A 26760-nucleotide genomic window follows, 5' to 3' on the forward strand; every position below is an offset into this window, starting at 1 on the left:
AGTTCTACTTAAGTTGAGGGCAACCCAGAGGGCTATGGAACGAAAAATGGTAGGGGTGACATTAAGAGATAGAAAGCGTGCAGAGTCGGTCAGAGAAATAACTCAAGTTACCGACATTCTAGTAGAAATTAAGAAGAAATGGACATGGGCAGGACATGTAGTGCGAAGAGAGGATAACCGATGGTCGCTGAGGGTAACAAACTGGATTCCTAGGGAAGGAAAGCATAGCAGGGGGCAGGAGAAAGTTAGGTGGGCGGATGAGATTAAGAAGTTCGCAGGGGTCGAGTGGATGCAGCTAGCACAGAACCGGGTTAAGTGGAGAAATATGGGAGAGGCCTTCGACCTGCAGTGGGTATAATCAGGCTGATGATGATGATGATGATGGTTGCTGTGCAGCCACTATATATATCTTCCAGCACTTTCAGGTACGGCTCGTCTACCCCCTGATTTCGCAATGCCTGCATCACCTCCGATGTTTCAACTGAGTCAAATGCTTTTTCGTAATCAATGAATGCTATGTATAAGGGCTGATTATATTCCGAGCATTTTTCTATCACCTGATTGATGGTATGAATATGATCGATAGTAGAGTACCGTTTCCGAAACCCTGCTTGATCCTTTGCTTGATTGCAGTCTAAGGTTGTCCTGATTCTATTAGCGATTACCTTAGTAAATACCTTATACGTAACAGACATTAAGCTGATTGGTCTGTAATTTTAAAGGTCCTTAGAGTCCCCTTTCTTGTGATTGAGGATAATGTTTGCATTCTTCCATGGTTCCGGTACCCTCGATGACACCAGGCATTGCGTATACAGGGTGGCCAGTTTTTCTAGCACGATATCCCCCCCGTCCTTCAGCAAATCTGTAGATATCTGATCCTCTCCAGCTGAGTTCCCCCTTTTCATAGTTTCTAGTGCTTTCTTGACCTCGTCCTTCGTCACTGGTGGAACGTCTGACTGTTTTTCCCTAGCGCCAATCTCATTACTGTCCTGACTACTTTGGCTACTGTAGAGATCTGTATAGAACCCCTCGGCTACTTTGACTATCTTGTGCATATTAGTGATGACGTTGCCCGCCTTGTCCCTTGTCGCATACATCTAATTTTTGCCTATGCCCAATTTCTTGTTTAACGCTTTAAAGCTTCTCCCGTTCTTTACAGCATGCTCAATTTTCTCCGTGTTATACTTCCTTATATCGGCCACCTTGCGTTTATTGATTAGCTTTGATATCTCGGCCAATTCGATCTGGTCTGTTGGATTGGAAGCTTTCATACACTGGCGTTTTTTAATCAAATCTTTCGTCTCCTTAGACAGCTTACCGGTATCCTCTCTAACTATTCTACCGCCTACTTCTACCGCGCACTCAGTAATGATATCTCTGAAATTATTGTTCCTTGCCTCTAGGGTAATGTCGCCATCCTCAGAGCTGAAAACCTATTCTGCAGCGAGATCCTGAACTCTTCTGCCCTCCCCCTCACCGCTAATTGGTTGATGCGTTTCTTTCTTACTAATGGCTATGGCTTAGCTTAGGTTAAGCCTGGATATCCGAAGCGAAAAGATTCAGTGATGCTTGTGGTTTAGCTTGTGCTTATGCCATTGTTGTACTTGAGGTTCCCCGTACTTTTCATTCCCCTCGTTCTTTCTGCTGCGTAACTGTTCGGCATCTCTTTGCTGTTGTTTAGCGAGGTGAGCCTCTCGCTCTTCTGGGCCTTGCGCTTCTCGTATAATCGCTGCCTCTAGGCCAATTACTTCCAAGCCACCACTTCGGGATCTTCTTTCATGGCGGGCGTCTGCATTTTTTCAACGAGATGCCTCGCAGCATTATCAGATGCGCCACAGCCAAGGCCGAAATGAGGGCGAGAGGGTGTGGTGTGCGTATTAGTGTCATACGAGGAAGCTGAGGGCACGCCGGTGCTCACTTCGTAAACACGCGCAGAGCCAGAGCACGTGGCGACGGCGAAGGTCGACCAGCGGAGTAGCGTTCGGCGCCGGCTGCGCCGATCACCTGCGCCTCTCCTAGTGACGTCACTCGGCGAGTTTGCGCATGCGCAGCTGCGGCTAAAAGTGATCACACGCACGCCAGACCCGACGTTGACTAGCCTAGTGAAGCTTTTAGCTTCAAAATCCCCCGCGCGGAACTGTCTGGGCTGAGGCGCAGGCAGCAAACGGGACTACTGTTTTGGTGAGTGATTTTAATTGTGCCGATCTTGGCATAAGATACGGCACGGACACAATCGAGTGTACTCACTTTGACGGTGTTGTTAGCGGGGTGAATACGCACCTGTTCGGCAGTAACCGCCAGGTGGTGGTCGACATTGGCGGCTGCGTAGATGCAACAGTAAGTCGTGCGAAACCTACGGTATCATGGTTGGGTGTGCCCTGTAGGCGGAGGCCTATCTTGAGGTGTTCCGAGGGCAGGCGGGGAAGGGGACGCTTCTTGGTCAACGGTGGAGGGCGTCTGCGTGGCCGCGGATTCGGCAGAGTCGATGTCATGGCTAGCGTCTGGGCATCGGCAGGTCGTTTGTGGGGCGGAGATGGTCTTCGGTATCGGCGTTTCATTTCGAACGCCGTCCATGAACCATCGCGTAACTTCACGGCAGTAATGTCGGTGCTTTCTAGAGCATAATGCATAGTCAAGGCTATAGTGAATTAGAATACTAATCTAGTGGCGCGAACGGAGGCGCGCGCCAGCGGAACGGCTGAAGCAAAACGACTCGCCTCCCGCAAGGGGCGCTGCCGCTCTTTTTACTAGACCCACACCAGTGCCTCCGTGCTGCTGATGGCAGTCGGAACGGCTCTCGGACCACGTCCTCCGGACGGTCACTCTGCGCTTCGGTGTGACCTGCGTACGCGACCTGCTTACAAATTCGGCCTGCGTACGCGGCTTGCGGACGCGGTCTATTCCAGTTCACTATAGTCAAGGTGACGGTTGCGGCCAAATCATCAAAAGTCATCAAACTTATCTGCGTTTCGATGGAGGCGAAACGAAGAGGCGTCCGTGTGCTGTGCGATGTCAGCGCACGTTAAAGATCCCCAGGTGGCCGAAATTACTCCGAAGCCTTCCACTACGGCTCCTCTTTTTCTCTTTTCACTTTAACTCCCATCTTCCTCTCTTCCATTACGGTGCGGTTCAGGTGTCCACAGAAACAAGTGTGACAGATACTGCGCCTTTTCCTTCTTGTCAACCAATTAAGAATTAAGATTAAGCTTGGTTGGTTGGTTTGCAGGATTTAACGTCCCAAAGCGACTCAGGCTATGAGAGACGCCGTAGTGGAGGATTCCGTAAATTTCAACCACCTGGGGTTCTTTAACGTGCACTGACATCGCACAGCACACGGGAGCTTTGCTTTTCGCCACCACGGAAAAGCTGCCGCCGAGGCCGGGATTCGATCCCGCATCCTTGGGAACAGTAGTCGAGCGCCGTAACCACAGCGACACCCCGGGGGGTGTAAGATTAAGCTTGCCTTGGTCCGGAAAATCTTGGTCCGGAAATAACCACACCGGGTCAGGAGTGGTATATGAACGTCCAGGGCAAAAGTGATCTAAGTGGCCAATAACACGGAATTTTGCTGAAAAATTAATACTCATCTCAGACCCATCCGCTCGCTCCAGGCGAAAAGAGGCGGGCCTCCCCGTTTAAGTTAGGTTTTGAGGAAAGGAAGGCTCCGTATACATTTGTTGTTGTTGTTGTGGCTTTAGGAAGAAGGGAAATAAATGCACAGGCCTGCTACTGGCTCTGTAGCTGAGCCACCTCCGCTGCCTCGTGCGGACAGAAGAGAAAATAGAGAAGAAAGGAAAAACGTTGGCAGAGGCTTAGCTTGGTTAAGCAAGGTAGGTTGCGAAAGCATCCTTAGCAGTAGGCGGCATCGTAATTATGCGCACCGCCGTCTCTCATAGACGGCGCGAGTCTGTCGCCGCTTCAGTGTTCTCCTAGCGGAGAGAGGGGGAGTTAGGCCGCCGTTCATGCGCACCGCACAGATGGTACGATGGATGTCCAGTCCGCTTTTGACAACCTGCCCCATACCATCATTGAGCAGGCTCTGGATGCCCTTGGAGTAACTGGGAAACTGCGTAGCTTTGTCTCGGCGTTCCTCTCCAATCGCACCTTCCAAGTTCGAGTTGGGCAAACACTTAGCTCTCCTCGTCCTGTTACATCTGGGGTTCCCCAAGGATCAGTCCTCAGTCCTTGGCTGTTCAACCTCGTCCTAGCTGGCCTGCCGAAGTTCGTTCAGCAGATCAGAATCCACAAAGTTTCCTGCTCCATCTATGCAGATGACATAGCCCTCTGGATCCGAGCTCCAAAGAGACGTATTGTCTCCGCTAGGAAGGCTATGCAACAGGCACTGGACGGCGTCCAGTACTTCCTATCATCTAAAGGATTGACCCTCTCGGCTACTAAGTCTGAGGCCCTCGTCTACCATCCCAGAGGAGCACGGAGTTCCCGCCGTCTTGCAACTTTGCATATCGAAGGAACCCCTCTTCCATGGAAACGCCAGGTGAGATACCTAGGTCTCACAATTGACGACCGTCTCACCTGGATCCCAGCTGACAAAGCCCTCATTCCCCATCTCGATCGTGTGGGAAGAGCAGTCCAGCGTCTCCTTGCTAATGGCAATGGTTGCTCCTCCACTTGGGCAATCAAGCTCTTCGAGGCAGCGGCGACTTCGGTCATCCTATATGCCCTTCCCTTCGTTTCCCTTCGGTCGACTCGAGTCATTCGTCTCGACACGATTCGAAGGCGTTGGATTAGAAGATTCCTCGGAGTCCCTCAATCCTCACAGATTCCCGCTACCCTTGCGGAAGCTGGTATCTACCCTCTGGATCTTCTCCTCGCCCAGAGGGGACTGACCCACATTGATCGTCTCAGCCATGCTCCAGATGGTGCCTCACTCCTAGCACGGCTGCACAGCAAATCCCATTCTCGTATGAGTAAGCTGTATACAGTGTACAGAGAAATCATCGGTCCTGTCCCAGGTTTCTCAGTCCTACCCCCTCCACCCAATCGACCCCCAATTCCTGTCTTTTTGGATACGGATGGTCACACCAAAAGTCACACCCCTGTAGCTGCCTTCCAGCAGACAACTGCAGCCCTCCTTGAGGAGTGTAGAGAATCTACACTCCTCTTTACGGATGGCTCGGTTCGACCCGCTACCTTCCAAGCAGCTGCTGCTATGACAGCACCGCAGCTAGACCAGTCTAGGTCCTGCCGCCTGTCATTCCCTGCCAGTTCAACAGCTGCTGAGCTGGCCGGTCTACACCTAGCCGCACAGTTCATCGCTTCCAGTGTCCCTCCTGGACCTGTGAATGTTCTGTGCGACTCCAGATCTGCTCTGCAGCTCCTGACTATCTACCACGGCACCAACCTCTCGGTCAACATTCTCCGAGCCCGTCTCCTAGCCCTTCAGGACTCGGGGTATCAACCGGCCCTACATTGGGTTCCAGGACATACTGGAGTCCAGGGCAATGAAGAGGTGGATGCCTTGGCCAAAGCGGCGCATGACAACGGCGCCCCAGTCACTGAGGCTGTCACACCTTTTGACTTTTCAAGACCCCTCTTGAGAAGGTCGATAAGGTCTTTCCATCCTGACCGTCGTATTGCCGCTGGTGAACATCTCCAACGGCTCTCTGACAAACTTTCACGGAGGGACAAATCCCTCCTCCTACGACTTCGAATAGGCTGCACGTGGACTCCGTCCCGCATGTATGCCTGTGGCCGAGCTCCCAGCCCAGCCTGTCCCTCTTGCGGCAATACTGGCACACTGGGACACTTGCTCCTCGTGTGTCCAGCCTCCGCTGGCCATCGCCAGAAACTTCTGAATGGCTATCGGAATCTTGGTCTCCCTGCTGATACCGAAGGGCAATTGCTCTTCCCATCTCGGAACCAACTTTCTGCTCACCGGCTCCTCCTGATTTATCTGGAGGAGTCTGGCCTCAGCTCTGTTCTGTAGGCCTGCATGGGCCCATAGTGCTTCGTGCGGAAATGGCGGCGACATAGGCGGCGTCAGCAACCTTCCCCTCCCCAACCTTCCCCTAAACCCAACTTCCCCATCCCCCTGGTCACCAAGAGTGATGCCACAAAGATGGCCAACATAAGACGTGACCAGTACCCTCTCCCCAAAAATAAACCATAGTCACCACCACCCACCACCACCAGATGGTACGAGTTGGTCGCCCAGCTTCTAGGCGTGACGTCACACAGAGGTCATGCGAACGGTCATTTTATGTGCACCGTCATCGCACCGCAAAGGCTTGAAAGTGAAAGTAGATTGCTGATTGCTTTATAGGAAGGGAAATGCGCGGTAACCGCGCCGTAAGGGAAGGCAGGAAGGTGGGAGTGAAAGTGGAAAGAGAGAAAGAGGAGCCGTAGTGGAGGGCTACGGAGTAATTTCGACCACCTGGGGATCTTTAACGTGCGCTGACATCGCACAGCACACGGACGCCTCTTCGTTTCGCCTCCATCGAAACGCAGCCGCCGAAAAGTGAAAGTAGTATTGCTTTCTCAATAAAAGAAGAGGGAGAGAAATACGCGCGCCGCAACAACAGCCGTCGTCCACCACCGAAGCAGTGGTCCACGAACTGTAGCAGTGGCGGGTGCGATGACGGCCTACAACAGATAAAATTCGGTAGCTGGCTAGCCCCCGCCGCTAGCGGCGTTGGCCTACCCTCCCAGCCCCGTGAGGCCAGGAACTGCCAGCCTTCACCACCTCCCTATACATTTGGGTGAATACTACGGAATCGTGCAAGCACACTTCATTGGTCAAAGTCATTTGAAGGGCTTATTTGGTGTCACACGAAGACCTGTCGTTGCGAAGGTTTCGCTTTCATTGTAAAGTGGTTTATAAGAAAGGAAATGCGCAGTTTCTGTCAAGGTCCCTTCAAGGTGAAAACGGAGCTATGCTGATGGCTCGAGCTACCTTCCATAGTGAAGCTTTCGCTTCAAAAAGAGTAACATCCACTCAAGGTAAGCTTCACGACGTAACCGTGATTAGTGGCACTTCTCTACGACAAGAATTTCGCACGAATGTGGAATGGGCCGTCCCACATTGCTGCGACATTTGAAGGCGAAAGCCTTTTAATGCCCCGTACTCACGGTGTCCTGTCCCAGTGTAGCTGTCGATCATCCTGACAGTCACGCCAGGCACGTGAGAAACGTATCTTAGTTCTCCTTACCTAGCTTGATGCTAGCGCGGTTTCCATGAGACCGCCGCCGCTACTTAGGGGCAGTGTCCGATAATGATAGTGGTACTTAGAGTGACAGTGATGATAAGGACACAGATGACTGACTATAAGGTCATCACCTGCTGACGTCATAAGTAGAGACGCCATAACTGGATATGACGAAATCATAACGTCACATCCGACCATGTGTGATACGTCAAGATGATGTCATATTCGGTCATGATATCATTCACGCATGTATGAAGGTGACCCCGCCTATTTTCCGATACAGGCATCCGTGCTGCGTCTTTCATTTGGCGCTTCCTCGAACGCCGCACCAAACAGCCTGCAGAAGACGCAGTAATGCAGGAATCAGCGGCGTTTCATATTGGTTACAGGAGTGATAAGGCGCATTAAGAGAAGTGGTGAAGATCGGAGTGAGAAAAGTGAGGTGCCATAGGGTGGGGGGCGGGTTCAATCGCATTTTAGGGGTCCATAGTTTCTCTAGAGGTTCGCAGCAGTTCCCGTCCTTTTCACTGTCACAAAAAACGTTATCCTCACGCACCCCCAAAAACGGCAAATTACACATGTGAATTTCAGTCACGCTTGCTGCAGAAACGTGGCAGCTGGAGAGTGTGTCCCATCCCAGCTTCCGCCGCAGCTGACAGGTAGCTTTCAGTGGTGCCGCTACAAGGCGAGAGTAGGCGTGCTTGATGTGGAGTATGTACCAGCGAATTAGTATGGCCGCAATGTATATGTAACTGCCTTAATGCCTTCTGGCTTGTTTCAACAGCGGACTGGACAAGGGTATAAAGTGCACAGACCTCCTCAAACGCTACCATGGCTACTCCAGAGAAGAACAAGAGCAGCAGTAAGTCTACCATTCAAGCATTCATGTTCATGTTCTGTGGCTAATTAGCAGAATATCACAGTATGTCCGGGTCAAAGAATATATTTGTTGTTTGTAATGTAATTTATTATACGGCGAGAGAATGGATGAAATAAATGACTCACACAAAACGAACTGAGAAATGCTTATTAAGTCAAAATGTTATCCAATTTTGCATGAAGAGAAGTATATTAGCAATTAAAAATTGTGTTTAGAAAAAGTTTTATTAGACACTATTCACTGACATGTGTAATTACGAATGATCAGAACCGAAAACGCACACTTTTAACCACAGTAGACATTGCACATAACATACCTTAAGCCGAGGAAATACATTAAAGTTCACTACTTACATTTCGAAAAAAAAAATTAATAATGGGCTGATCGGAATGATGATATATACAATTTTGAATGACACTTTAAATGAAATTATACACAGTTTACAATACTTTGACAATAGATATAGTAAAACATATACAGCAATTGCATGCACATTGTGTATATTACACATGTCTTTATGTGTTTTGGGATATATACAGCTGTGAAGTGACAGATATTTACATTATATTACAAGTACCAAGGTGAACTGAAAACCACCCTGTACACTTCCATTCGACACGGTAGAAAAGGGGTGAGATCATTGGAGAAGGAACTCTCGCTCCCCAAGGTAGAACACCACACCAGAGCATACCACACATCCTCCTGTGCAGTGGTCCATATGAACGCTACCTCTCGTGCCATCTTAGGCGGTTTTCTTCTATTTATGTAGTGCTCTCTGTATATGTTGCTTCTCCCGCTACGTGTCAAGCTGCCTCCTGCTGACACGTTTCTTCTTCAAACTGAGCTGAGTCCTTTCGCAGCATGTTGAGCCGGATAATTGCGCCCATTTTCCTCTAGGTGGGCTGCGCTCTACGTTATTTGTGGCGTCTTTCGCTGCCTGCTGCGCCGCCGCTTTCAGGCCCCGTTCTACGCTTTGCCTCGCTCAGGCGTCTGTTATTGCGTAGAGCGCCGCCGAGCTCAAGCTCTTTTCTTTTAACAGGGCAGTGCGCTATATGTCTCTCGCCGCTGTTGTTTGTTGCATTGAAGCGACCGCCTCCTATTTGCGACCTTACGTAGACAGTTGCGGTCCGTGGCGTCCTTGTGCCCTTCATGAGAAGCGGCAAAATCATGCCATTGTCGGCAGTCGCGAGCACTCTTCGGCTGTCGCGTTTAATAGGCAAAGCAATCGTTTTCCGCAAGATGCCTCCTATACTCATAAGGCTCCACTTTTCTGCTTAAGCAGCTCTGACGATCGCGGTAATTTAAAGGCTGAATGATCTTTATTATGCGTGCGCGGCAACTAAGAGACACTTACCTGACAAAAACGCAGGCGAACTAGCGTGTATGAATGCTCTCCACGCGTGTATACAACTGTTTACTGAGGAGACGGCGTACGTTGGCGACAAAACACATTAACAGACTCGTTTACAAACATTTTTTCCATTCATACATTAACTTCATTGATTGCTACAATCTTCAGTGTGCCGCTGCGTGTTTTCGTTGTAAAGCAACAAATCAGCCGTTAGGGGGGGCTAGATTCCTTCGTTGTACAGGCAAATTCGTTGTAATGGTCTTCACTGTAGAGCCGTTCACGATACATATGAAAGATAGGAATTCGGCTGGGACAAACGAAATCCTTTGTTATACAGGTGATTTCGCTGTAGAGGCGTTCGTTGTAGAGGCGTTCGACATTGAAGCCGCCTTCATTGACAACCTGAAAACAGACTGCGTCAGCCTGCCTTCAGTAGCCCTTCTAGAAAAAGAGATCGCCTTCTTGTCCGGGTCTTTATGAGTACTCTGCATTCCAAGCCATGTAAAAGACTTTTCTTACTTCTCTGTTTCGTTTTTAACCTGCTGATTTCGCTTCAATTACGATATCCATGCACCTCATTTTAGCTACTCATTGAGGTCTTGCTGTTAATTGTTACCTCATTTTGTTAATTCTTACCTCACTGACGTCATCTTTTCACCTTTTTTTAGCTTTCATTGAGGTTTTGGCTGTTAATTCTTGCCTCTTTGATGAAATTTTATCCATCTTTATCATTCGCCTCATTGAAGTTTTTGGCATGTTTTTTTGTTGGCCGTTTTTCATGCATCTTCACCTTTTCTTGATTTTGGCTTGTTTATGGTTGGCTCTTCCATGCCATTTTTTCTTCATTTATCACGCTGCATTTTGTTTTTGCTTGCTTCTATGCCCTGTTTTTATAGCGTGTTCTGTGTTTGTTGCACCACGGTCGTTTTTTTTGTGGCGCGGCCTTCTCGTACTGAGATTGCAATACAGCTACTGCGATTGCGATTCGGCATCTGAGATTGCGAGATATTGCAATGCTGCTACTGAGATTGACATATCTGTCTTGTGAGTGCGCTTGCGTGTCCAATTCCTTCTGTCAATTATAAATGCGCGGATCAAAAGCATTCAAAATAAAGTTGTAAGTTCAGCGCAGTTGTGTGTGTCCCTAGTCTTTTGTCCTTGCCTGCCAGCGCTGCGACATCATAATGTTTGACGTATCAAGCGTTCTCCCTTAACAGTTTTCCTCGTTTCCTTCCGGTTTCGTTTTCTCCTTTTTTTCTTTCGCTTCTTTGAAGTCCTCCGTAGGCCACTTCTAGAAAAGACCTCCTTCAGGCTTGGCGCTCACATCTTTTAGCGAGAACCGCAAAGTATTTCACCATTCTACCGTCTCCCACTTTTCTTTTCTTCCCCCTCTTTGCTTACCGCAAATTGCTTACCGCTCTAAGCAGGCTCGGTCTTCACTTGCCGCTAACAGGTTCTTCTAACCAGCAATGCCTCCTCTCTTTTCTCCCCTGTTGGGCCAGTGGGTCCGGCAAGGGAGGGGAGGATATACAGGTTCAGAGAGAAATATCTCCAAGCGAGCGCGCTTACCAGTCATAGTCGGCCACTTCTCCTAAAAACCTGCTTCAGACTTGGCGCTCACATCTTTTATCGAGAACCGCAGATTATTTCAACATTCTGCAGTGAACACCGTCCCCCATTTTTCTTCTTTTTTTTCCTCCGAGGTTGTTCCGCCGCTGCCTGTATTGTATACAGCTGACTCCCGGCCGGCGCCTTGGGTGGATGGCTTGACACTTTGTGCCTACCCAGCTCTCCGTGTGTGTGTGCGTGCGTGTGTGTGTGTGTTTGTTCGCTTGTGTGTGCCCATATTCTGTCGTCCGAGTTTGTATCATCTGTTGAGTTGCCAACACTACAAGAAGACAAGCAAGAACCATATACCCTCAGCCTTCAGGAAGGCAGGGCTTCTGCCGAAACGTCGACTCGAAATAAAACTGGAATCAGTGTGAAGTTTTTTTTCTCACTTTTGTATAACCTTTAGCAACCAAGTACGTCTATTCACTTATGCCATATATATATATATATATATATATATATATATATATATATATATATATATAATGAACAGGACTTGATCAGCAGGACTGAGCAGATCAGCGGCGAACACAGCGGCAGCGAACACAGTCAGATCCAGCACGCGCAGCGATCACGATGCCACTGACTGGCATGTTCCTTGTGCACTTCTTCCTCTTCACAATATATATATATATATATATATATATATATATATATATATATATATACATACGTAGTAGCAGAGAGGGACATACTTGGGTACTCGGATGCTAGATGTATGCACAAGTAAAAAATGCTTAATACTGCTTCGACGATTTCTATTTTTACTTTTTAGTCAACGCTTACGTACATAAAACAAAGAACTCATAATGCACACCCACTTAAACACAGAAAGGTCCGTCCACCAGGCGGCGGCCGCGACTCAGGCGTATACAATACCGACAGTGGCAAAGCCACATTGCTGGCACTGACTCATACCCATGAAGACGTATTCCGGATGAGGGAAAGAAAGGGAGGTGCCGGATTGGGGAGGAGCAGAGAAAAAAATACAAGGGTTCAATGCTGCTGAACCAAATATTGAGCGAAAGCAATAGCTGCGGGTGACTGAGAATTCTTCTCTTTTTCTTCCTCAGCCCACATATAGAGCTCCGCCTTACACAAACGATATGAACGTGCCTTAGTGGCCTATAGGGGTAACGGGAATGCCAGGGTCCTAGCAGGCTGATTATGAAATAACCGTCCCATGTGAAACGAGAGACCCAAGTTGGTAGCTCCTGCCAGCGTGGGGTCGTCTAAAGGTCAAAGGTCAAACGTGGTTACCGCCGGGACCACGCTTACGGCCTGAAGATGGAGTATTTATTTATTTATTTTTTTGTTTATTCAAATACCTCACGGACTCCGATTGGAGTATTATGTGAGGGGGGTTACATAACTGGGGTGCGAAACAGAACCATGTAAAGAAACACAAATATTGGGGAAAGGGAGCAGCGGTTTTTGGCATTGAGTGAAGGTATAGCCGGCGCCGAGTGGGCGATCAGTTCGCGACGTGCGCTGAAGGGTGCCAACGCTACGGGTCGTGGGGGTAAAAACATTTATTTTACGTTTAGAAGGATGTTGTTTGGCGTGGAGCCTTAAGGACCTTGGCATTACAAATACTAGGTGGAGTCCCTAGTGAGGGACCCCATTGGCGGTTGCCGCCGCCCGCGCACGCCGCGTTAAGGCCCTTTGGGCTTGTAGGTCGCAGCAGCCGAGCAGTGGACGCCTGCCAGACCTCCTGGGAAGGGTTAAGAATGGGAGAAGGGATGGGTTCTGTTGGCAGGCTCATACCATGTGGTAGGTGTCTGCCTCCTAGCCACAGTACTGGTACTGGCTAGTGAATTGGGAGTCAAAATGTTGAAGTGCTTCCGGGCACAGCATCGTGTTGGTAGAGGCGCAGGAGCAGCCTCTCGTTCGCTTTTCCCAACTGTTTGCAGGGGTTAGGGTATATTCGATGCGAGTTTCGATAGACAATTACGTCTTTGAATGTGTATGCCGGATTGGAATCGATGTCCTCAGCCGATTCGAGTCGCGAACAAACTGCCCGGGGAGAAAGTGTGCGAGCGGCTGCGTCAGCTGCCTCATTCCCTGCAAGACCCTTGTGGCTAGGAGCCCAGACGAGACATCGGCACGCGGGGTAAGTGTCCCAACTGCAATTTTGATATATTCCATAGCCTAAGGGGGTGGTCCAGCCTTGCGTGACCTTCGGACAATCCCCTCGTGAGTTGGTGATGATATATTTAGAGGGGTGGTCTGAGGCGGCGAGTGCAATGGCTACCTCTTCAGCGTGTGTTATAGATTTGTCCTTGAAGGTAGGCCATCGACAGTGTTCCCGTTATGAATGACTGCAGCCTTATACCAGCCGCCCAGATGTGGGCCGAGGCATCCACGTAGAATAAGCCTGATTTGTTGCCATAGAGGCGGGCGAAGGCTTCTGCCCGCGCCAGGCGCCGCCCACTATGGTCTTCTCGTGACGTGTTAGCAGGTAGAGGCCGCACTCTGAGGGCGCGTCTCCAGTTTTCTGGAATGCACAACCTCTTTGTGGACTATTTATGTTGATTGTTTAGCCGGGCAAGAAGGCGGCAAACCGACACAGTCTGTGTGAGGTGGGTATATCGATTAATAAAATGTGCTTCCCGAAACTCCCTGAAAGTGTTCACCACCCCTAGGGTCATGACCCGAGCAGTAGATGTGGAGATCGGGATGTCGAGGGCACGTTTCATGATTTTCTGGAGGATCACCTCGACGGTTTCTTCCTCGTGCTTCCGCAAGTGGACGTAAGGAGTCGAATACAGGATTCGAATATTTACGAGGGCGTTTGTCAGCCCCAAGGCATCCATACTTCGCAACCCCCCCCCCCCCCCCGTTTTTAGAATCCCGGCGCACCATACGGTCTACCCGGTCCCCCACATGGCAGAGCTTGGCTTGTGTTCTGTCTTTGATGATGGATGAAGACGCCGAGCACTCTGATCTCTTTTGATTCATGAATGGGACCACTCGTAAGCAAGAGGGAGATTTGTGTCCTGCATCTTGGAGAGGGGCGGATATGCACAAACTCCGATGTCTGGGGGAACGTTGAAGACAACAATGCCGGGCATAGCGATCCACTATGCTTGCCGCTGTTTGCGGGTAGGTTTCCATGTCGGCCAAGCTGCCCTGCGTGGCCCAGAGAGAGATGTTGTCTGCGTAGAGCGCGCTCCACGCCTTCGCCCACAGCCAGCTGGCCCGGCAGTTGCATCATGGCAATGCTAAACAGCTTGGGGGAGAGAACTGCGCTCTGAGGTGTGCCCCGCGTGCAGAGCATGAATGGTCCATGTTCCTTGTCTTGTATTTTGATGTAGGATTGTCCGTATATGTAAGGAATCGTCTTATATAATTGAAAGTATTGCTGCCACAGTGTGTTTAACTTAGGTTGGTCAGTATCACTGCGTTTGTGACGTTATCGAAAGCGCCTTTCAACTATAGAGCGAGCACAACCCGGTCATTGTGGGGGCGTTCGAATGGGTTGAGAATTTCTCTGTTAAGTTGGAGAAGGACATCCTGTGCGGATCTGTGGGGACGAGTTCCGAACAAGGTTTCCGAGAAAGTGTGTCTGTGTTCAAGGTACTCAACAGCCGGTCGCGCACCATAGTCTCCATTAGTTTTCCCACACAGGCGGTGAGAGAGATGGGCGGAGACTATCCGTGTCAATCGGCTGCGCCATCTGCCTGAAGCAAGGAGGTTGTCTGAAGGGCCGAGAAGTGTCTTCCATCCTTGCCGCTTGGAGGCGGTGGGGGCGCCTTCTTCGCCATGTGCCCCGACTTACTTTCGGAAATCCGGTTTTGTGCCTAAACGCAGTACAGTCGGCATTAGACATTAATCAGAAAGCCGTCGGATGATAAGCACTGGGTACCCACGGCAAAACCGCAAATAAGGCGATGCAGGGAGATGTGGGCTGGGCATATTTCGAAGTAAGGGAAGCTCAGAGTAAAATATTATATAAGGAACGCCTGAGGAAATTGGACAGGAACCGGTGGGTAGCTGACGTGTTCAAATACCTAAATAAGAGCGTTGACTCACAATGGAGGAAACGAACTAGGAAAATAACCGTTAGTATGCAAGTCACAAGGACGAAGAAATAAAGAGCGCTAAGCAACAGATGAAAAGCACAGAAGGTAAACATTGGATAAATTCTATGGAAGAAACAGAATGTGGAGCTATACCGAAAGTGGAAAAGGCAGATCAGGAAGGAACCTTTCTTTGATAACTCAAGAGGCAGTGCCCTACTTTTTGAAGCTAGATCAGGGTGCCTTGGAACATGCAGCTACAAAAGGAAATTTAACCATGAAGATGACACATGTGCAGTATGTGGTAAATCCACAGAAATAATTACCCATCTTATGCTAAAATGTGATGGTATTCATCCGGAATTCGATACAGGCGCAGTCACTCTTCCTGAGGCCCTGGGATATAGAGATACCAGTGACGGGGTAAATTAACTTGTGGTAGAAGGTAGCAAAAAACGATTGTAAGATTGGTGGCCTAAAAGCAGAAATGTAACATAACATTATTAACCTGGCAACAAAAATTCAGTAAATCGAATGTTGTTATAGTTAAGTGATCTAGAACAATAAATAATATATTTGAGAAAAATGAGCTTGATAGCTACAGCTAACATCTCGTTTTAAAGGGGGCGCTCCTATATTTCATCCATCCATCTTTCCTTTCAAACACGTCAGGCTGCGAGAAGAATAATAGTTGAAGTCACTGTCACGTTAGCCGGCGGCGCGTTTGTCGCGTTCCGCGCTGTCATTACCTCCGCGGACACCGTGGCTCCGCGAGTGGCGTGATCTGGCGTTTTGCCAGGTGTGTCTGTTTTCAAGACGCCATGTTGCCGGGGTTTGTTTCTGAAATCCGAAGTCTTCGGAATTTTGTCGTGCAATCCTGTGAGCCCGTCGGGTGGGCCGAGCCGCAGATGCCACACGCTGGTTTACATTCATGTTTAGTTGCGCCTTCTGGAGTCAGTTCCACAGATTGGCCACACAGGCCGCACTTTGAGGGGCCCGGGGCAGGACACGTGTCTGCCCGATGCCCGATAGGACCACACCTCACACACGCCGGAACAGTAGGCAGGGGGGGACGGAGTGGGGCTGCTCATGGCCCTGCTGGAGATGGGACAGGTAGGCGGCGGGGGCTAGCGTACCACCGAACTTTTATCGGTTGTAGGCCGTCGTAGCACCCGCCACCACTTTGGTGGCGGACGACGGCTGTTGCGGCGCGTGTCTTTCTCTCCCGGTTCTGTTTCTTTCTTCTCTATTTTCACTTCTGTCCGCCCGAGGCACCGGAGGTGTCTCAGCTATATAGCCGGTAGCAGGCCCTTGCATTTTCTTTTCCTTCTTCCTACAGCCACAACAACAACAACCGGCACAGTACGCTTGTATTCACGCACGACAGCTAGTTCCGAATCGGAATGCGCAAAACGCGGCACCACCTTGCCCACAAAAGTAAGAATCGCAACGTTTGTCTGTCTTTCCCTGCATGCGTACTTGTGCGAGCTCGCCAGCTCGCCACTGCACTTTGTCTTTCAGGGTGTTGCTTGTGTCCTGGTTACCCACAGAGATCACACCTCGGCAAATTTCGCCGGGCTGTTTCAAATGTCCACCCATAGGTAGGGGCCCCTTGCAGATGCCGAACGTGAAGTCGCGAATTAGGCAGTGCGCTGTGGGTGGGTCCTGGGTGCCTACTAGAACAAGATTTTGGTCCCATGCCAGGTAGATGTTGAGAGTGGCGACCGCCTGTTCGCCAAGGTAGGCGGTGAGAGCCGCTCCCAGTTCGCCCTGTTGGAACACACTCCGCAAGTTCGCCGCCACGCAGGGCTTGATGATTACAATAATTTACTGAGGGTGCGGGTATGGCATGGGTCGTGGGCGTCATTGCATGCCTGTGGCAGTGTTTGGTTGGTGGCATGAGGCGGGGAGGCCACTGACGTTTCGGCCGACACGTCAGTGGCGCCGACACGGAACCGATGCACTATGCGTCCGCTTGCGAGAAGCAACGCGTTCCATCCCAGGAAGATTGCAGCCCGGACTGATGCTCAAAGATTTCCAACGCCAAGATGGCTTTGCGAGAAGAGGTAGTATAATATTGTCACATACGAGGAGATTGAGGATATCAAGAATATCAAGGGGTTAGCTCCGATACAACAGCGGTGAGCAGCACAGACGCAAAACCCACAAGCGACACTTCGTCGTCCTTCACTCAGTCATGCGCCACCTGGCAACGCTAGGTGGCATTACTCCCCCTTCCGAAAAAAAAATGGAAAAAAAAGTGAAGACGGGCGGTGAGAACGGTGTGCAAAGTAAGAGAGTCGTCACAGGAGGTGGCCGTGCGTTATCGTTGGTAGTACGGCTTCAGCCGCACAATGTGCACAATGTCCGAGCTGGGCTTTCGACGTTTTGAAATTGCGGCGCCGTCTGGAATAACTTCATAACTGAGATCACTCACACGGCGCAACACTTTGTACGGCCCGAAGTAGCGGGAAAGGAGTTTCTCTGACAAGCCTGGACGGCGAACTGGTGTCCACACCCAGACTTGTTCCCCAGGTTTGTAGTGAACCTGGCGGTGCCGGAGGTTGTAGCGGTGCGCGTCAGAGGTCTGCTGCCGTCCGATGTGCACACGGGCAAGCTGGCGGGCTTCCTCAGTGCGGATGGCATACTGCTGGGCACCTGGCGGAAGCTGGTCATCATCTGGGCACGGAAGCATGGAATCGAGCATGCTCTGAACTTCACGCCCGTACACAAGTCGAAATGGTGTGAAGCGCGTTGTTTCCTGTTGGGCTGTATTATACGCAAATGTGACGTACGGCAGCACCTCGTCCCAGGTCTTGTGCTGCACATCGACGTACATTGACAGCATGTCCGCAATCGTCTTATTTAACCTTTCGGTGAGACCATTGCTCTGCGGATGGTACGCTGTGGTCTTGCGATGCGTCGTGTAACTCAACTCAAATATGTGGTCGATGAGCTCCGAAGTGAAAGCTGTGCCTCTGTCGGTAATGACATACGAAGGGGCGCCATGCCGCAAGACTATGTTATGCATGAAAAACTCGGCTACTTCAGAAGCTGTGGCATGAGGGATTGCCTTTGTGTCAGCGTATCGGGTCAGGTAGTCAGTAGCGACTACTATCCATTTGTTTCCCGCCTGCGACAAAGGGAAAGGGCCAAGGAGGTCCATGCCGATTTAGTCGAACGGAATACGTGGTGCTCTAACGGGCTTGAGAAATCCGGCAGGTTTCAGAGGCGGTGTTTTACGGCGCTGGCATTCGCGACAGCTTCTTACATAGCGTTTCACAGTTGCGGAGAGCCCTGGCCAGTAATACATGTTGCGGACGCGAGAAAGCGTCCGTGAGTAACCCAAATGACCGAACGTCGGTTCGTCGTGGCAAGCAAGTAGAATATCCTCCGCACGGAGCTCGCATGGTACTACCAGAAGGTAAGCTCTTTCTTGGCCTTGGGAGTTTCTTTTATACAAGACGCCTTGCTGCATACAGAATGAACCAATGTGCCGAGATAGGCGTCGAGGGAGCGGCGTAGCACGCCCTTCCAGATAATCAATGAATGGAAGGATGTCTGGATCAGCTCTTTGTCGATCCCTGAGCTCAGATGCGCTGAGAGCTCCTAGAAAGCCGTTGTCGCCATCGGTTGCAGCATCGTCAGTGTCAACGGGGGCTCGTGACAGCGCGTCAGCGTCTTCGTTTTGCGGCCTGACTTATAAACAATAGTTATGTCAAATTCCTGAAGTCGTAAACTCCAGCGTGCAAGTCGTCCCAAAGGGTCTCGCAGATTTGCCAGCCAGCACACACAATGATGGTCCGTGACTTTAAATGGTCGGCCGTAAAGATAGGGGCGAAACTTCATAGTGGCCCACACGACCGCCAGGCATTCCTTTTCCGAGGTAGAGTAGTCCGTTTCGGCGCGAGAGAGTGTGCGGCTAGCATAGGCTATTACTCGCTCAATCCCGTCTTGATGCTGAACAAGGACAGCACTAAGACCGATACTACTGGCGTCAGTGTGCACCTCTGTGTCAGCCGCTTCATCGAAGTGCGCCAGAACAGGGGATGTTTGAAGGCGCTCGCGAAGCAAAGAGAAGGCCGTCTGCTGCTCAGAGTTCCACACAAAGGCGGTGTCCTTCCTTGTGAGGCGCGTTAGAGGTTCCGCAATTTGAGAGAAGTCCGCAATGAACCGCCGATAATATGCGCACAGGCCGAGAAAGCGCTGAACAGCCCTCTTGTTAGCTGGAACGGGAAACCGTGCGACGGCAGCAGTCTTTTCGGGATCCGGGCGCACCCCATCGGCGCTCACAACATGGCCAAGGAACTTGAGTTCTGTATACCCGAAGTGGCATTTCTCGGGCTTCAGCGTGAGATCAGCAGAACGGAGCGCTTCCAGTACAGCTCGAAGGCGTTCGAGGTGTTGGTCAAATGTTTCGGAAAAAACAACTACGTCGTCCAAGTACACAAGACAGATCTGCCACTTGAGGCCAGTGAGGACGGTGTCCATCATCCTTTGGAATGTAGCTGGGGCAGAGCACAATCCAAATGGGAGTACTTTGAATTCATATAGGCCATCTGGAGTGACAAATGCGGTTTTTTCTCGGTCTCTTTCGTCTACTTGGATTTGCCAATAGCCGCTTTTCAAATCAATAGATGAAAAATACTTCGCACGTCGCAATCTGTCCAGTGAGTCATCGATGCGCGGCAACGGGTATACATCTTTCTTTGTCACATTATTCAATTTCCGATGGTCGACGCAAAATCGAAGAGTGCCGTCTTTCTTCTTGACCAGGACTACTGGTGAAGACCACGGGCTCTGTGAAGGCTGCACAACACCATCATCCAGCATCTCCTGAACCTGCGTCTGGATCACTTCTTGTTCTTTGGCAGACACACGATAAGGCTGCTGTCGTATAGGGCGAGCGTCTTCATAAGTAATGATGCGATGTTGTGTGATGGGCGTTTGACGAACCTTCGAGGAAGAAGCAAATAGTGCTTGAAGTCCAGCAACAGTATCTCTAAGGCCCGCCGTTTCTCCTTCGACAAGTGGCAGGTAATGTCGATGTTGTCAAGAGATGGCTCATTAGTTTCGACTGCCGTGGATGTAAAACAGACCGGATCGTGCGTAACAGGGTCAGCGAAAGCGATAGCAGTTCCCGGAAACAAGTGCCGGTGCTCATTAGAAAAATTTGTGACAAGGAGTGCAGCCCGGCCATTGTGAAGCGACAATAAACTTCGAGCAGCGCAGATGCCTTGAGCAAGCAGGAGTGAATGGTTCGCTTCCGCTACAGCATCGCCGGCACGGAAATCGTCACAGGTAACTTCTACAAGAACACTGCTTCGCGGCGGCAGCGAGACGCTCTCGGCGGAAACGCGAAGTGCGGCATTGCAAGGACTGCTACTATCTCCTTCGGCAGATTGTCCCATCGAAAATGTGACGCGTCTATTTCGCAGGTCGATAACTGCTCCGTATTCTCGCAGAAAGTCAATGCCGAGGATAAGGTCACGGGAACAGTCACTCAAAACGACGCAACTAACGACGAACGTATATCTGTGTTGTGTTCCAAGTGCTGTGCTCGTCCGTTCCGTTGTGAATGGAGCAGTGCGCGCTAATGAACAGGCCCGCACCCCTCTTTGCGCTTCGCCGGGAGGACTCGCCGCCTGCCTGCGCTCAGCGGGACGCCCCCCACGGTGGGCTCCCTCGCCCTCCTCTGGTTCTGGGAAGCAAGCCCCATCCCCGGCCTCCGTTCCCTCCGTTCTTCGCCCGGCAGTTCGGCCTACGCCTCGGCCGACGCTGGTCGCACCCTCTTATCTAGTAATAAACCAAGTTAACCGTTAACAATAGCGCGTATGTCTTTTCTCCATCGACGACGCGCAAACGCGACAGTGGCGACGAGGAAGTGGATTTGACCCGCGCTACGCAACGCTATTGACAAGCCATGGCTACGCGAGGGTTACTACCAGAATTCAACGGCTCATCTTGGTCATCGTGGGTTGGACGCCTCCAGTTCTACTTCGAAGCTAACAACATCACAGACCCAGCATTGAAGAGGGCCAACCTGCTAACGCTGTGCGGGGAGCAGACTTACGACACTGTCTGCGCCCTTATTCAGCCAAGCACACCAGCGGAAGTGCCTTACGAAGAAATCGTCGCAGCACTTCAAAAGCACTACGACCCGAGGCCATCTGAAGTTTACAGCCGAGCCCGCTTCCAGCGACGAGATCAGCTGGAAGGCGAAACTGTGAGCGCCTACGTAGCAGCGCTCAAGAAGCTTGCAGCTGACTGCAATTTTGGGACGCTGACCACAGCCAGGACAGCTACCGGGCAGCATGAAGACACAGCATCTGCTAACACCACCATGCTTCCATTGGACGTCATGTTACGTGACAGATTTGTGTGTGGACTGAGTGACGAGTCACTACAGCAGCGCCTGTTCGCTGAGAGAGACCTCACGTATAACAAAGCTTACGACATCGCCGTGCGAGCGGAGAGCGCCGGTCACCAGCAGAGAGCGATGCGCCGGAACACCGAGCCGGTACATCAGACAAGCAACCAGGTACGCAGACCTTCTGTTGTTGCAAAATCGGTCAAGAATGTACAACGCTGCTGGCGGTGTGACGGCCAACACAACGCCCAGGGATGCCGATTCCAGTCAGCCACGTGTAATTTTTGCCACAAGCAAGGGCATATTGAGAAAGCATGCATTACGAAGCGGAAGCTTGCCAAGATAAAGTCGCCTTCTCAGCCTAACCACAGCGTAGACGCCTCAGAGAATAGGCCGCCATCTGATGCCCACGGAGCAACATCAGCAGTATCATCAGTGTTGTACGACCTGAACACCGTGAATCTAGGCACGCGTCCGAAGATTTTTACCGAAGTTACAGTACACCACAAACTGATTAAGTTCGAGGTGGACTCAGGCGCAGCCTGTACTCTGATCAGTGAGGCCACATTCCGAACTTCGTGGCCATCAGACGCACCACCCTTGCAACAAAACGACACGCACCTGCGAACGTGGTCAGGACAGAACTTGCCACTATTGGGATCTGCCAACGTGCGGGTTTGTTACAACGGCCAGACCCATACGCTACCTCTCCTTGTTGTGAAGGGCTCAGGATCAAGCCTTCTAGGGAGAAACTGGTTTTCTCCATTAGGGGTGACGATATGCGGCATACACCAAACGCCGAGCCACAACGTCATTGAGCAACTGCAGGAGAAATACGAAAAAGTATTCTCTGAAGAGATTCCAGGTAATGAAGGGCCACCAGTCACACTGGAGTTGTTAAGCGGCGTGCAACCGAAGTTTTTGAAGGCCAGGCCGGTACCTTTTGCTCTCAGAGCTTCCGTTGAAAGGGAGTTAGACAAACTGCAGCAGCAAGGTGTCATCGAGCCGACACAACATTCGCAATGGGCCACACCACTGGTTGTAGTTCGCAGGAAGAACGGAACCATACGCCTCTGCGGAGACTACCGGAGCACCGTAAATCTTGCGACTAAAGCGTCGTCTTACCCTCTGCCAACACCTGGAGAAGTGTTCAGTGTACTACGCGGCGCAAGAGTCTTCAGCACTCTAGACCTCACCCAGGCCTATCAACAACTGAAGGTGAGCGAACCGACGTCAGAATTACTGACAATCAACACACTGAAAGGCCTGTACAAGGTCAAGAGATTGCCCTTTGGTGTAGCTGCAGCCCCGGCCATATTTCAGAAGTTCATGGAGACAGTACTTCAAGGAATCCCAGGAGTTTGTGTCTACCTGGACGATGTAATAATCAGTGGCGCTTCCACGGAAGAGCATGCAGCGCGCCTAGAGCACGTTCTTGAAAGGCTAGCGAACGCAAATTTGCGTTTAAGCAAAGAAAAATGCTGTTTTGCGATGTCAGAGGTGCAATTTCTAGGACACCGAATCGATGCAGAAGGCATCCACCCGACCGAAGACAAAGTGCGAGCGATCACCGAAGCACCGGCACCAACAAACAAGCAGGAGCTACAGGCGTTTCTCGGACTCTTAACGTTCTACGACCGTTTCTTAGAACAAAGAGCTACTGTGGCCAACGACTTATATCAGCTGCTCCGGAAAGATGTAAAATGGACATGGTCGCCCCGCCATCAGCAGGTATTCGACGCCCTGAAACACCTGCTTCGAAGGTGTACAGTCCTCAGCCACTACGACGAAAGGAAGCCACTGCTTTTGTCTTGCGACGCATCTCCGTACGGAGTCGGCGCGGTACTTTCGCAGACTGATGACCACGGAAGGGAGGCCCCGATTGCCTTCGCCTCACGTACGTTGTCACAAGCGGAGCGCAACTACGCGCAACTGGACAAAGAGGGGCTGGCCATCGTCTACGCGGCAACACATTTTCACCAGTATATTGCCGGCCGAAAGGTGATATTTATAACGGATCACCGACCGCTACTGGGCATTCTGGGGCCACAAAAGCCCATGCCACCGACATTGTCTCCGCGAATGACACGTTGGTGCATCAAGCTCTCAGCGTACGACTACGATCTGGTCTACCGCAATGGGACTAAACATCAGAATGCCGACGCGCTCAGCCGCCTGCCACTGAACGAAACAGTTGACGAACCGCCTCCGCCCGGAGACGTTCTTATGTTCGAAGCACTGCCAGAACCTCCGCTTACAGCAGGCACAGTTGCAGCATCTACGCAGAAATGCGCAACTCTACGCCAAGTTTACACAGCTGTTCAACAAGGCAACGTGCACAAACTCAAAGGGGACAACTTCGACGCTTACCGCAGGCGAGCTACAGAGTTGAGCACCCACCGCGACTGCATCCTATTAGGATCCCGAGTTGTGATTCCGAGAGAGCTACGCGCGCAAGCTATCTCTCTCATCCACGCCGGACACAGGGGCATCGTTGCCATGAAAGCGTGTGCCAGAAGCTATATGTGGTGGCCTAACATTGACCACGACATTGAAACAACAGTCCGAAACTGCAAGCCTTGCCAAAGCAGCCGGAGCAATCCGCCGAAAGCTCCTCTCCCGGAATGGGAAAAGCCACACACACCTTGGCACACCCTGCACGTTGATTTTGCAGGCCCAATTGAAGGCTGCACTTTCCTTGTGCTCGTAGATGCTTACACCAAATGGCTTGAAATAAGGGAAATGCGACAGACCACTTCGGCAGCAGTCATTGACAACCTCCGATCACTGTTCGCAACGTTCGGAATTCCCCGCAAGGTAGTGTCGGACAACGGAACACCGTTTGTATCTGCAGAGATTCTCAAGTTTTATCGCGACAACGGGATCTCATCAGTCACATCGGCCCCCTACCACCCAGCGACAAACGGACAAGTCGAGCGCTACGTGGCCGAGCTAAAACGTGCCCTTGAGAGAGACCAGACAGGGTCGCTGCAGCGCCGCCTTGCACGTTTTCTTTTCAAGCAGCACACAACTGTACAAAACACGACAGGCCAGACCCCAGCGAAAATGATGTTCGAGCGCGAAATGCGGACGCAGCTCACAGCTATTCTCCCCGAGCCAGAAACAGAGACGACCCGGGAGGAAAAACCGATTCCGCGCTGCGGGACACTTGTTGAGGGGCAGCGCGTCCTCGCCCGCCAGTTTCTCAGAAAACCACGCTGGGAGGAAGCTACTGTTGTGCGACGCATAGGCCTGCGCTCTTGGCTTGTCAGCATACATGGAACGGTGGCACGCCGACACCTCAACCAGCTGCGTGGATTTACGACGCCTTCCGAGAGCGATCCGGCAGCAGCGAGGACATCTGAGCCATCCTCCCACATAGCCTGGCATCTCTCCACAGAAGAAAAGACTGCACCCAGAGCAGACCTACAAAGCACAGCGGGCAACATTCAACCTACAAGTGGTCATTCCCTGTGCGCACAGAGCCAGCGTGTCTCCACGCGTCCTCGCCGACCCCCTGCACGCTATCAGGCAACTTTTTAAGGGGGAAGGAAGTGTTGTGTTCCAAGTGCTGTGCTCGTCCGTTCCGTTGTGAATGGAGCAGTGCGCGCTAATGAACAGGCCCGCACCCCTCTTTGCGCTTCGCCGGGAGGACTCGCCGCCTGCCTGCGCTCAGCGGGACGCCCCCCACGGTGGGCTCCCTCGCCCTCCTCTGGTTCTGGGAAGCAAGCCCCATCCCCGGCCTCCGTTCCCTCCGTTCTTCGCCCGGCAGTTCGGCCTACGCCTCGGCCGACGCTGGTCGCACCCTCTTATCTAGTAATAAACCAAGTTAACCGTTAACAATAGCGCGTATGTCTTTTCTCCATCGACGACGCGCAAACGCGACAATCTGTTAATCTGAATACGAGCCGTGCACATCCCCTTTGGGGTAACTATATGACCGCCGGCGGTTCGAAGGTACACACCTGGCCAAGCAGTGAGCACCTTCCTCAAAACAGTCGCCATGCGACCACTCAAAATCGAATAATCCGCACTGGTGTCCACTAATGCATTGACTGGAGTACGACCGTCTAAAATAACAGGAATGTCCAGAGAAACGCTTTTGGCTTCCCTAGGGGACGGTACCAGCAGCTCGCGGTCGGATCGAAGCGGCGACGACGGGAGGTCTTCAACGCAGCGACTACCAGCGGCCTCGCCCCCGAAGGTCGCTGTTTTCAGTTTTCCCGACCAGGGCTAGACGAGCGGCCTTGCCCCTCTCGCGAGGAACCTTGGGTGGACGTCAATGAGCGCCTTGGTGAAGGGGAGCGGGACTGACGCTGCGAACGAGATGAACGCTGTTCCGCCAGATACTCTTCAATAACTCGGGGTCGCTGACCAAACCGGGGAGGAGGCGCGTCGATGCGGAAGCCGTGAAGACCGAGGCGTCGATAAGGACAATACCGGTAAAGATGGCCTGGCTCACCGCAGTGGAAGCAGAGTGGACGGCGGTCAGGCGTGCGCCAAATGTCGGCTTTGCGTCGGGGCACGGGACGTTCGTCGAAGTACTGAACTGGTTGCACTGAAGGCAGCGGAACTGTAGGCGGCGCGGGAATGGTTGGTGGTGAAGGGGGAGCCTGACTCTGCAGAACTTCCGCATATGTGGGACGGTTTTCGGTCCCCGACAGCAATGGTGGGCTCGTAACTATAGGCGAAAGAGTACTCTTGAGCGCCTGACGTACCTCCTCTTGCACTATAGCAGAAATGGAAGCTGGCGATTGCTGCATGGGGTTCCAGAACTTTCTCAGTTCTTCGCGCACGACACTGCGAATTAGTTCACGCAAAGCATCAGGATGCCGCTCGGAAGATGCAAATGACTCCGCAGTTGTGCCAGTATGGAGAGGTCGGTTATAAGCCGCGGCACGTTGTTGGAGCACCCTTTCCATTGTGGCGGCCTCCGCAAGGAATCCATTTACAGTCGACGGTGGGTTGCGCACAAGGCCTGCGAACTGTTGCTCTTTCAAACCCTGCATCAAGTGCCTGACCTTTTTGTCCTCGGACATGGCGGGATCCGCTCGCCTGAAAAGGCGCATCATGTCCTCGACGTACGCTTGGACACTCTCATTGGGCATCTGGATGCGGGAGTGAATGGCACGTTCTGCATGTTCGCGACGATCCGCGCTAGTGTAGGCCTCGAGCAGTTGACGACGGAATTCCCGGCACGATGTTAACATTTGCTCTCGGTTCTCGAACCAGATCCGGGCGCCATCCTCAAGGCTGAAGTAGACGTTCCTTAGTTTGGCAGTCGCTTCCCACTGGTTAAAAGCAGCGACACGCTCAAACTGAAGGAACCAGTCCTCCACATCCTCAAAGAGGTCACCATG

The 26760-nt window shown here is 51.5% G+C and overlaps 1 protein-coding gene across 1 annotated transcript in view; it reads left to right on the forward strand.

Annotated features, from left to right (window-relative positions):
* The window catches only part of LOC146194269 (polyamine-transporting ATPase 13A3-like), an 813351-nt gene that overhangs the window by 116515 nt on the left and 670076 nt on the right, over positions 1–26760 (forward strand). Inside the window, exon 7 of the mRNA XM_084596520.1 lies at positions 7951–8028. Within this exon, the coding sequence (XP_084452646.1) occupies positions 7951–8028 (78 nt within the window). The remainder of the gene's footprint in view (positions 1–7950; positions 8029–26760) is intronic.

The sequence above is a fragment of the Amblyomma maculatum genome, chromosome 3 (genome assembly GCF_055883805.1).
Source record: "Amblyomma maculatum isolate TAMU_Amacu chromosome 3, ASM5588380v1, whole genome shotgun sequence".
Lineage (NCBI taxonomy): Eukaryota > Metazoa > Arthropoda > Arachnida > Ixodida > Ixodidae > Amblyomma > Amblyomma maculatum.